The following is a 13,560-nucleotide window of genomic DNA, read 5'->3' on the forward strand; positions in this document are numbered from 1 at the left end:
GATGAGAGAAAGAAGAAAGTCTTGTGCAGCAAGGCCGCGGGAGGAAGGGAGGCATGAAGTTAGCAAGATTAGAAGAGCAGTTAGCATGAAAATAGCGGTAGAAGATAGCAAAAGATACAACACTGCAGCGATGAGAAAAAGGATGAAGACAGGAGTTGAAGAGACGAGAAGCCTTTGATGCCACCCTGTCCAAAAAAAAGCGGTATGAGTGGAACCACCCCAGATATGTAAAGCATACTCCATACATGAACGGATAAGGCTCTTGTACAAAGTTAGCAGCGGGGGATTAGAAAAACTGGCGGAGACGTCTCAGAACACCTAATTTTATAGAAGCTGTTTTAACTAGAGATGATACGTGAAGTTTCCAGTTTAGATTGTAAGAAAAGGACAGACTGAGGATGTCCAGTATATAAAAGGGGATAGTTGTCTGGAAGGTTGTGTCGAGTGATAGATGAGAGAATTGAGTTTTTGATCCATTAAACAATAACAAGTTTGCTCTGCCCAAATCAGAAATTTTTGAAAGATCATAAATCAGGTGTTCTGTGGCTTCCCTGCGTAAATTGTTTACTTTCTGAGGGGTTGGACATCTATGAAAAGACGTGGAAAAGTGTAGGGTGGTTAGGTCAGCGTAGGAGTGGATAAGGCAAGAAGTTTGGTTTAGAAAATCATTAATGAATAAAAGGAAGAGAGTGGGTGACAGGACAGAATCCTGAGGAACGCCACTGTTAATATATTTAGGAGAACTGTGACCGTCTACCACAGCAGCAATAGAACGATGAAAAAGGAAACTTGAGTTGAAGTTGAAGAGAGAATGATAGAAGCGATAAGATAGTATTTTGGAAATCAAAGCTTTGTGCCAGACGCTAGCAAAAGCTTTTGATATGTCTAAGGCAACAGCAAAAGTTTCACCAAAATCTCTAAAAGAGGATGACCAAGGCTCAGTAAGGAAAGCCAGATCACCAGTTGAGCGGCCTTGATGGAAGCCATATTGGCGATGAGATGGAAGATTGCGAAGTGATAGATGATTAAGAATCTTCCTATTGAAGTCAGATTAAAAACTTTAGATAGGCAGAAAATTAAAGAAATAGGACGGTAGTTTGAGGAATTAGAACGGTCACCCTTTTTTAAGAAAAGAAAAAGTACTTTTTATGGGCCACTTCTCTATCATGTGTAGCACGAGAACATGTTGTGTTAAACCAAGGTTTGGAAGGTTTAGGTCGAGAAAAAGAGTGAGGAATGTACGCCTACATGCAAGGCACTATCACCTCTGTTATGCGCTCGGCACATAGAGATGGATCTCAGTCACGGAAGCAGTAGTCATTCCAAGGAAAATCGGCAAAATACTTTCCCAGGTACTCCCAAACTAGCAGAGGCAAAACGCCAGAGGCACCTTTGCTTGGAGGGATCCAAACACACACACACACACACACACACACACACACACACACACACACACACACACACACACACACACACACACACACACACACACACAGAGAAAGAGTGTCCCTTAAGTTTCCATACATATGGTATCACGAACGCCATTACAAGCATAAATCGTGATGTGTTTGAACGTGTTTTTCAGCAGTGAAGGACACGCATTAAAATGTGTTTTCAACACAAAGGCATTCATGTAGAGCATATTATATAAATTTTTTTTTCTATATTTCCATAACGTATATATATATATATATATATATATATATATATATATATATATATATATATATATATATATATATATATATATATATATATATATATATATATATATATATATATATATATATATATATATATATATATATATAAAGCTGATACCAACTCTGGGATAGCAGGACGGGCCATGTCCACATGGCAGACCTCTCAACGGTTTTAAGGCATTGGTCGATTGTCAAGGGCATTCCTGCTATCACTTTTTTACCTCCATCCTCTGAGACATCCTGTGTTTCGTCACCCATATGAATATTTGAATCCATGGAGGAAAGTTTTTGTTTTCGTCTTGAAAATAGAAAAAAAAAGTAATGTTTCTTAAGTTGTAACAGAATGACAAGACTACTATTTTAGCATGATAAGATTTTTAGTCTGATTTTGGAGTGTTTCATGCTAACAGAGTTCATGTTAAGATTTAAATATATACTTGGTCTCATTTGAAAAGACTCTGTAACATGTGTTAAAAGCAAAATGTTGATTCAGATTAGTTGGTAACTTACGTAGAAGATCTTTGCACAAAATCGACGCCCCACAGCACAGCCTGAGTGCCAGCAAACACTAGGAGGGTTGTAAGCAACAGCAACAGCCACACCTAAGAAAATGACACTGTGGATTTACATTATAATTGAAGGTAGTTTATCCATTCTTTTATATGTTTATCTATTTATTGGCCTACCTTCGTTGTTCAATATTATTATTCATAATCTACTCACATGCACGAAAACTTTTAAACTACATTGTCATAGAAAGAGAAGGAAAAGCTAACATCATCCCAAAAATAATACAGCTGTTAATAATACAACTGATTCAGAGAAATATAAACAACATTATTAGCTTCGGGGAGAGAGAGAGAGAGAGAGAGAGAGAGAGAGAGAGAGAGAGAGAGAGAGAGAGAGAGAGAGAGAGAGAGAGAGAGAGAGAGAGAGAGAGAGAGAGAGAGAGAGAGAGAGAGAGAGAGAGAGAGAGAGAGAGCTGCCAATGAAATGACCTTTCCTATAGAGTAAACATATTCCATCCAGCTTTTCTAATTTGCTCACCATAATTTTTGAAAAATAGTCGCCCTGCTAATTATGAGTAAAGCGAGGGTGGACTGCGGTGTGTCAACCCCCTCTTTCCCTTCCCTTGTACCCCCTCCATGACAAGAACTTCCCAGCTCGCGCCTTCCTTCCATGAACCACGTTCAGTTAGGTTTCTGGTTGCAGGTGGGACAGACGTATTGTTGCAGGAACGGAATATATATATATTCCATGAAAGAGTTTGCCTAGTCAAACTCTTTCATGCCTAGTCAAACTCTTTCAGCTCTGTCTGTCAACATCTACCTTTCCTTCTTGCTGGAAGTTTGCCTACATTCAACCTGTTCCTAAAAAGGGTGACCGTTCTAATCCCTCAAACTACCGTCCTATTGCTTTAATTTCCTGCCTATCTAAAGTTTTTGAATCTATCCTCAACAGGAAGATTCTTAAACATCTATCACTTCACAACCTTCTATCTGATCGCCAGTATGGGTTCCGTCAAGGCCGCTCTACTGGTGATCTTCTGGCTTTCCTTACTGAGTCCTGGTCATCCTCTTTTAGAGATTTTGGTGAAACTTTTGCTGTTGCCTTGGACATATCAAAAGCTTTTGATAAAGTCTGGCACAAAGCTTTGATTTCCAAACTATCCTCCTACGGTTTCTATCCTTCTCTCTGTAACTTCATCTCAAGTTTCCTTTCTGACCGTTCTATTGCTGCTGTGGTAGACGGTCACTGTTCTTCTCCTAAATCTATTAACAGTGGTGTTCCACAGAGTTCTGTCCTGTCACCCACTCTTTTCTTATTATTCATTAATGATCTTCTAAACCAAACTTCTTGTCCTATCCACTCCTATGCTGATCATACCACCCTGCACTTTTCCACGTCTTTTCATAGACGTCCAACCCTTCAGGAAGTAAACATATCACGCAGGGAAGCCACAGAACGCCTGACTTCTTTCTAAAATTTCTGATTGGGGCAGAGCAAACTTGGTATTGTTCAATGCCTCAAAAACTCAATTCCTCCATCTATCAACTCGACATAACCTTCCAGATAACTATCCCCTCTTCTTCAATGACACTCAACTGTCCCCCTCTTCAACACTGAACATCCTCGGTCTGTCCTTTACTTATAATCTGAACTGGAAACTTCACATCTCATCTCTAGCTAAAACAGCTTCTATGAAGTTAGGTGTTCTGAGACGTCTCCGCCAGTTTTTCTCACCCCCCCAGCTGCTAACTCTGTACAAGGGCCTTATCCATCCATGTATGGAGTATGTTTCACATGTCTGGGGGGTTTCCACTCATACTGCTCTTCAAGACAGAGATTGAATCAAAAGCTTTTCGTCTCATCAACTCCTCTCCTCTAACTGACTGTCTTCAGCCTCTCTCTCTCCGCCGCAATGTTGCATATCTAGCTGTCTTCTACCGCTATTTTCATGCTAACTGCTCTTCTGATCTTGCTAACTGCATGCTTCCCCTCCTTCCGCGGCCTCGCTGCACAAGACTTTTTTCTTTCTCTCACCCCTATTCTGTCCACCTCTCTAACGCAAGAGTTAACCAGTATTCTCAATGATTCATCCCTTTTTCTGGTAAAGTCTGGAACTCCCTGCCTGCTTCTGTATTTCCACCTTCCTATGACTTGAATTCCTTCAAGAGGGAGGTTTCAAGACACTTATCTATCAATTTTAGACCACTGCTTTGACCCTTTTATGGGACTGGCATTTCAGTGGGCATTTTTTTCATTAGATTTTTGTTGCCCTTGGCCAGTGCCCTTCCTACATAAAAAAATGTATATATATATATATATATATATATATATATATATATATATATATATATATATATATATATATATATATATATATATATATATATATATATATATATATATATATATATATATATATATATATATATATATATATATATATATATATATATATATATATATATATATATATATATATATATATATATATATATATATATATATATATATATATATATATATATATATATATATATATATATATATATATATATATATATATATATATATATATATATTAGAGGGCCTTTATTAATTAGTATTACATATGAGTTAGCGGCAGCCACGTCCCTGTTGATTAAGTAGGAGAAACACCAGTTACAGGGCTTGACTGAGTGTTGTGCCAGTTACATTAGTGGTAATAGGAAGCCCCCTTACTCATCCCATTCTGTTGTCTAGTACTTGGTTTATTGTCGTTCATGCCATTAAATGCTACTGGAATTCAAAGTTCCATTGAGAGCTTTAGGAACAGAGAATATAGAGACTCTCTGTTGTGCAGTAGTTATTACTCCATTCCTGGCTTTACCGCGTCTGGGTGGTACTGGGCTGTCATCCAGGAGGCGGAAATTATTACTGTCCAGCAGAAGGATGTAAAGTTCTGTGAGTGTGGCACTAAAAGTTGAAACATTCACCAACTCCAACAGCGGACTCATTAACAATAAAATACAATCAATACAAAACCTATTGCCTAGTGACGACTCATGAAATAAAAGTTACATGAGAAGTAGATAATGGTGGACGCAACAAGTTTTCATCATTCAGAAATCTACATAAGAGATCAGCGTTATGAGATGATCTATTAAAATCAACCTCACTGATAATACTATAACCATCATACATGTTTACCAAGGCTGATAATTCATTTAAGACACCACCATAAATATCAAAATTCATGTCAGTATCTTTATCAAGCATGTACGCTGATATAGTAAATAATTTGGCAGAGTGATTCTGAGCAACAATAGCACACGGGCACCTGGAAGTGAAGGCGAGGGGGCGGGCGGTCAGCAACAGGCCAAGGTCCCACCCCACTGCACACCCGCCATACAGCCTACCAACACGAGAAGAATCACACTCATCCATGGCAGACACCGCATAATGCTCACTGTCAACCAAGAGATTTCTAATTTGTTCATGCTGAAAAGCATGCAGCTACTTCTCTTGAATTAATAAAATATCACACTTTCTAAAAAATATCTTGCAAATAATTATTGTAGTTCCTAAATTTATAACCTGAAGAATCTGAAACAATCTTAAGACTTTTGCCACTGTTAAAGTAAGACTAAAAAAATAAAATAAAATAAACAAATAAATAGATAGAAAATAAAAGCAATAGATGCAATAAAATCGTATTATTCTATGCACTATGAGGTGAATCAGTCGCACTATCATTGCTATTGCAAACACTATCAAGCCCGTGACTGGTGGCTGGTGTACAGATGATTTGTACATTACAGTCCCTCTGTGACGAAGGAGGTGCGACAAACTGCACTGCTCCTGGTGCGCTCTCGCCAGAGTTAACACTGCACTCCTTATGGCTAGAAAGAGTCTTCTGACAAGTAATTTTTCGATATACGTATTTTAAAGTAATCAAACTCTCCATTTTCATGAGAAACTTTTTTTCATTATGATAAACCTTTATTTATTTTTCAATGAAAGTATAAAGGGCGTCAACTGATCCACGTTGTACTCTCGACATTGTTACGACCACAAATCTCTTCCCTTCCCATAGCTGCCTCAAATGGACTAGCTTCCTTCAAGTCACCACCTACATGACTAGGTGCAGGTTACAAGGTCCTTTTTTGACGGTCATAACACCAGGTTACTCACACATGAGGTCTCCAGTTTGTTTCTCTCATCAACAGACAAGGAGGTAATCCACTAACTACTAACTCCAACAGCTGAAAAAAATCGCCAGCCACGTTCTAAGGGAAACCCAGTTACAACAAACGACAGACACATGTAAGGATTATAGTGTTCTACATTATACCACCCTCACTAACAAGAAGACAAAGGCCTCTCACTTTTGCAGAACACTATATCCTCCTGTCCATCTTCCCAGAAGACGAACTCTGCCCCCTGAGAAGAATGACAGCTCGGGGAAGAAAGATACTCTACTGCAAGGCAACATATACTAATCCTGTACGTGCTATTTCTATAATGGATCCTGGCATCATAGTACCATGTAACAACCACAATACACAAAGACAAATGGCCCACAAAACAAACAGGAGGCTAATTCACCTCATATTGTAACCAAACTCGGTTTGCTTTAGTTTCACCAAAGAGTCATATCCGAATATGTAGGAAGTGCGTTTCAGATAACTACACTCCATGGGAAGCTGATATGGAGACTCTTACACTACCTATACATACATATATACATACATACATACATGGGGCGTATAGCCGGTAATTACTCAATTATTCCTTTACAGCAGGGGTTCCCAACTTTATTGTTCCTCTGTACCCCTTGGACATTTTTATAGGTTCTTGTGTACCCATAAAAAAAAATATTAATAAAAAGACGAAATTGTAATATTTTGATGTTATTATATTATGAAATTTGTATGTGTAGGTTGCATGGGAATCTTTAAGGTGACAACATCAATAAAGTAAATTCAAGTAATTTACAATATATTTTAATCGATCACATATATATCTTATAATTACTCATAATGATCATTACGTCCCATATCTGATCATTTCAGGCACAGTACAGATTGTGGCTACGGTTAGTTCCATAATAGTGAAAGCCAAATGGTATTCACCCTATTCTTGATATAATTTAGATGAAAGTTTGCTTACCAAAATGAGGAAATTGTAAAAAACACGACATTGTGCAATCTGACTGTAGATTACAACCCCATGAATTGCAAAATAGTGGTAATTCTTTGAGACCCAATGTAACCCCTTAAAAGTGCTAATGTACCACTGGGGTTACATGTAATCCATGTTGAAAACCCTTACCTCTGAGCAACTGGCCCATCTAACTGTAAAACCTTCCCAGTCTCCTCCACGCTCTCTGCGTTTGTAAGTCTACCTCATGTGGTGGCTGGACGGTGACTGACTCGTGGGTACACCTCACTCACAGCCATCACAAGACTGAGTCACGCAGGAGGGGAGGAGAGGGACGCGGTGCACTCCTCACGCCGCTGCCTCGCCTCACTCAGCGCTGGCTTACATGAATAAAACACTTTTCTTCTGAAAATTCTGGTGACTAAACTACAGGGCGTGGATGACTTCATCGTCAAGGGCAACTCTTCTGCTATAATCTACGTGAAACTCAAACTGAATGAACAACGGGAAATAACAAAAATTACGGGGGGAATACGAGTGACTGAGCTGGTAATGTTATATTAACTTTTTTTTTTTTATGTAGGAAGGACACTAGCCAAGGGCAACAAAAATCCAATAAAAAAATATGCCCACTGAAATGCCATTCCCATAAAAGGGTCAAAGCAGTGGTCAAAAATTGATGAATAAGTGTCTTGAAACCTCCCTCTTGAAGGAATTCAAGTCATAGGAAAGTAGAAATACAGAAGCAGGCAGGGAGTTCCAGAGTTTACCAGAGAAAGGGATGAATGACTGAGAATACTAGTTAACTCTTGCATTAGAGAGGTGGACAGAATAGGGGTGTGAGAAAGAAGAAAGTCTTGTGCAGCGAGGACGCGGAAGCACGGGAGGCATGCAGTTACCAAGATCAGAAGAGCAGTTAGCATGAAAATAGCGGTAGAAGACAGCTAGATATGCAACATTGCGGCGGTGAGAGAGAGGCTGAAGACAGTCAGTTAGAGGAGAGGAGTTGATGAGACGAAAAGCTTTGGATTCCACCCCGTCTAGAAGAGCAATATGAGTGGAAGCCCCCCATACATGTGAAGCATACTCCATACATGGACGGATAAGGCCCTTGTACAGAGTTAGCAGCTGCGGGGGGGTGAGAAAAATTGGCGGAGAGGTCTCAGAACGCCTAACTTCATAAAAGCTGTTTTAGCTAGGCTTCCCTGCGTGATATATTTATCTCCTGAAGGGTTGGACGTCTATGAAAAGACGTGGAAAAGTGCAGGGTGGTATCATCAGCATAAGAGTGGATAGGACAAGAAGTTTGGTTTAGAAGATCATTAATGAATAATAAGAACAAAGTGGGTGACAGGACAGAACCCTGAGGAACACCACTGTTAAAAGATTTAGGAGAAGAACAGTGACAATCTACCACAGCAGCAATAGAACGGTCAGAAAAGAAACTTGAGATGAAGTTATCGAGAGAAGGATAGAAACCATAGGAGGTTAGTTTGGAAATCAAAGCTTTGTGCCAGACTCTATCAAAAGCTTTTGATATGTCCAAGGCAACAGCAAAAGTTTCACCAAAATCTCTAAAAGAGGATGACCAAGACTCAGTAAGGAAAACCAGAGGATCACCAGTAGAGCGGCCTTGACGGAACCCATACTGGCGATCAGATAGAAGGTTGTGAAGTGATAGATGTTTAAGAATCTTCCTATTGAGGATAGATTCAAAAACTTTAGATAGGCAGGAAATTAAAGCAATAGGACGGTAGTTTGAGGGATTAGAACGGTCACCCTTTTTAGGAACAGGTTGAATGTATGCAAACTTCCAGCAAGAAGGAAAGGTAGATGTTGACAAACAGAGCTGAAAGAGTTTGACTAGGCAAGGTGCAAGCACGGAGGCACAGTTTCGGAGAACAATAGTAGGGAACCCATCAGGTCCATAAGCCTTCCGAGGATTTAGGCCAGCGAGGGCATGGGAAACATCATTGCGAAGAATTTTAATATGTGGCATGAAGTAGTCAGAGGGTGGAGGAGAGGGAGGAACAAGCCCAGATTCGTCCAAGGTAGAATTTTTAGTAAAGGTTTCAGCGAAGAGTTCAGCTTTAGAAATAGATGTGATAGCAGTGGTGCCATCTGGTTGAAGTAGAGGAGGGAAAGAAGAAGAAGCAAAGTTATTGGAGATATTTTTGGCTAGATGCCAGAAATCACGAGGGGAGTTAGATCTTGAAAGGTTTTGACATTTTCTGTTAATGAAGGAGTTTTTGGCTAGTTGGAGAACAGACTTGGCATGATTCCGGGCAGAAATATAAAGTGCATGAGATTCTGGTGATGGAAGGCTTAAGTACCTTTTGTGGGTCTTGCCTATTCCTCAGAGACGTGTCAAAGTCTCGTCCCCAGCCTGTCTCTCTTCTTTCTTCTTTCTCTCTCTTTTCTCCTTCCTTCATTCGTTCTTACTTCTTCCCTTTGTTTTTACATCGCTGCACGCAACAATACCATTATGTGTGTGAGAGGTTTTGGTGCGCCCTCCAAGCTCGTCATCGACGCTACTCCACACCGCATCGCTCACCGTTTCCGCCGCAACATCACTGGCTCAAAACCATCATCAGGCTGAACTTGTCCCCTCATACTCTTGCTTTTTAATGTTCATGCCTACGCATCTGACTGTGTCCCCCTAGCAAGAGATTCAACATTGCAATGAAGAAAGTGAGGCTGAAGACAAAATGCTTTTGATTTCGCCCTGTCCAGATCGTTATGAATTGAACCCCCATATATATGAAGCGTACTTCATACATGGATGGATAAAGCCCATGTATAGAGTTAGTAGCTGTAGGGTGAGAAAAACTGGCGGAAACTTAAAATGCCTTACTTCATAAAAGCTGCTTTTAGCAATAGATCAAATGTGAAGTTCCCATTTTAGATTATTAGTAGAGGACAGAGCGAGGATGTTCAGTGTAACTGAAGAAGATGTGGCAGCCATCTTGAAGATTCTATTTACATCTTGCTTGATCTGGATTTACCCTGATCTCAGTGATCCGGATCATGATCTGGGTCCGGAGGTGGGTTATAGCAGACTACAGTTCCTGAAGCTGCTGGCAGCGGCCATATTAGCGGCTGAGCAGCTTCTACTGGGGACTTATTTAGGGAAATACACAGCAAGAAAAAGACTGATATGTCTGAGGAGGAAAGTGAATGGTTATGAATCATTGTAGAATGCTGCTGTGGGCACAGAATGTGAATAGTTGTGGATAAAGATGCCAGAAACAAGGGATACATTACAAGCCTCACCAAGCATTGGTTTAATATCTTCCGATTATAATAATGTGGCCATTATCGCCTCTTTCTACGCCTGCATGAATAGGCAAAAGAAAATAATACTTATTCAGTCGAAAATAATACATCTCTACTTAAGAAGTGCCTTAGTAATGGTGTCAACTGTGTCAGCACGTGGGCCAGGCTAGCCTCACCTTACGTCCAAATATATTCTAATTTTACCATTCTGTACTTCACCACAGCGAGTACTTTCAGCGTGTTGTGTGTAAAGAGAGCTTTGAGTGAAACTTAATTATACAATGTTCATGGCCAGGCACGGAAACCTGGGTAGGCGTTTGGCTGGGACTCACTGGTGGCCTTCTTGAACCAAATTTCTCAGGAAATTTACAGTAGGCTGTAGTCCTCGTTGTCACTTTCTTAGAGTACAGTGGTGAGCATCAACAGTTTGCTGCTTGTGAATGCTGGACAGCGACATGCTCGTGTTGTTATTGTTTTGATCATAAATGGTCGCGAGCGTTCTTTTATCCCAAGCGAATCCAAATCAGATCCAGATCCAGATCAATACTCTAGAGCTGATCAGAATTGTAAACAGTAGACGCTTTTAATAAACTTAGAAGAACAATAGCTGTTTACCACAACAGTAATAGAACACTCAGATGAAATGAAGTTAAATAGAAGGATAGAAATAGTAGGGAACTAAATTAAAGCTTTGTACCAGACTCTATAAAATGTTTTTCATGTCTATAGCGAAACTTTCACTAAAATCCCTAAAAGAGGATGACCACGACTCAATAAGGAAGGCCAGATCACTGGTAGAGCGGCCACGACGGAACCCATACTGGCGATCATATATAACGATAGTGATATATGTTTAAGAAATTTCCGGCTCATTTTAGATAAAAAAAAAAAAGAAAGAAAGAAAGACAGAAAGAAAGGCAGCATATTAAAGCAACGTAGGCAAGCTTCCAGCAAGAAGGAAAGGTAGGTAGGCAGTAGACACCTGCCGAAACGATAATTACTCCCAGTGAGGTCTAAAGCACTGTTCAGGGGGTGCTGTGAACTTATCATTAAACCCAGCTGTGACCTCACTGAACGTTTCCCTTTGTGTCTCACAACACAAGGGGGTAGTCACAGCCTGCCCTCTAAAGAGAACTCTCTTCCTCCACACAAAACTACAAGCACCTAATAACACACATACCCTTCACTCAAAAAATTTTAAAATCATGGCGACTCCTACACCAGCCTCGGAGTCCCCATCTGGGGAGGGGACCATAAATGTCCCCAGGTCGGACTGCCTTTCCGTCGACGACCCTAAGTGTCTTGACACCCCCCTCAACTTTTTCTTCATTAACTTCTGCAACATTCGCGGTCTAAGATCTAATTTTCAATCTGTAGAACACCACCTCTCCTCTTCTAAACCTCATCTTCTTTTCCTCACTGAAACTCAGGTGTCTGAGGCAACTGACAGTAGCCCCTTTTCTGTTCCCTCCTACTTTCTCTATCCTCATTTTCGATCCAAAGCTGGATGCTGCGTTTATGTGCGCAATGACTTAACCTACTCTCGTGACCACGCTCTTGAATCTTCCGAGTTTTCCACCATCTGGCTATGACTACAGAGTCATTCTCATACTAAATTTATCTGTGCTGTATACCTCTCTCCTAACTCCTCTGACTATAAGAAATTCTTTGACTACTTAACTTCCAAAGTGGAGCACATTCTGACCCTCTTCCCTTTTGCAGAGATCTCCATTCTTGGAGACTTCAATGTTCACCACCAGCTTTGGCTTTCCTCTCCCTTCACTGACCATCCTGGTGAACTAGCCTACAACTTTGCTATCCTTCATGACCTAGAGCAATTGGTGCAACACCCTACTCGTATTCCTGACCGTCTTGGAGATACGCCCAACATTCTTGACCTTTTCCTGACCTCTAATCCTTCTGCTTATGCTGTCACCCTTTCTTCTCCGTTGGGCTCCTCCGATCACAATCTCCTATCTTTATCTTGTCCTATCACTCCAATCCCTCCTCAGGATCCCCCTAAGCGAAGGTGCCTCTGGCGTTTTGCCTCTGCTAGTTGGGGGGACCTGAGGCGGTATTTTGCTGATTTTCCTTGGAATGACTACTGCTTCCGTGTCAGAGACCCATCTTTGTGTGCTGAGCGCATAACAGAGGTGATAGTGTCTGGCATGGAGGCGTACATTCCTCACTCTTTTTCTCGTCCTAAACCTTCTAAACCTTGGTTTAACACAGCTTGTTCTCGTGCTATACATGATAGAGAGGTGGCCCACAAAAGGTACTTAAGCCTTCCTTCACCAGAATCTCATGCACTTTATATTTCAGCCCGGAACCATGCCAAGTCTGTTCTCCAACTAGCCAAAAACTCCTTCATTAACAGAAAATGTCAAAACCTTTCAAGATCTAACTCCCCTCGTGATTTCTGGCATCTAGCCAAAAATATCTCCAATAACTTTGCTTCTTCTTCTTTCCCTCCTCTACTTCAACCAGATGGCACCACTGCTATCACATCTATTTCTAAAGCTGAACTCTTTGCTCAAACCTTTGCTAAAAACTCTACCTTGGACGATTCTGGGCTTGTTCCTCCCTCTCCTCCACCCTCTGACTACTTCATGCCTCGTATTAAAATTCTTCGTAATGATGTTTTCCATGCCCTCGCTGGCCTAAACCCTCGGAAGGCTTATGGACCTGATGGGGTCCCTCCTATTGTTCTCCGAAACTGTGCCTCCGTGGTTGCACCTTGCCTAGTCAAACTCTTTCAGCTCTGTCTGTCAACATCTACCTTTCCTTCTTGCTGGAAGTTTGCCTACATTCAACCTGTTCCTAGAAAGGGTGACCGCTCTAATCCCTCAAACTACCGTCCTATTGCTTTAATTTCCTGCTTATCTAAAGTTTTTGAATCTATCCTCAACAGGAAGATTCTTAAACATCTATC

The 13,560-nt window shown here is 40.6% G+C and overlaps 1 protein-coding gene across 1 annotated transcript in view; it reads right to left on the reverse strand.

Annotated features, from left to right (window-relative positions):
* Nucleotides 1-13,560, reverse strand: part of LOC135094758 (glutamate receptor ionotropic, kainate 5-like) — a 75,040-nt gene that overhangs the window by 49,950 nt on the left and 11,530 nt on the right. Inside the window, exons 5-6 of the mRNA XM_063995116.1 lie at nucleotides 2,214-2,305; nucleotides 1,826-2,001 (exon numbers count right to left, since the gene is read on the reverse strand). Coding sequence (XP_063851186.1) covers nucleotides 1,826-2,001; nucleotides 2,214-2,305 — 268 coding nt within the window. The remainder of the gene's footprint in view (nucleotides 1-1,825; nucleotides 2,002-2,213; nucleotides 2,306-13,560) is intronic.

This window comes from Scylla paramamosain, chromosome 46 (genome assembly GCF_035594125.1).
Source record: "Scylla paramamosain isolate STU-SP2022 chromosome 46, ASM3559412v1, whole genome shotgun sequence".
Taxonomy (NCBI): Eukaryota; Metazoa; Arthropoda; class Malacostraca; order Decapoda; family Portunidae; genus Scylla; species Scylla paramamosain.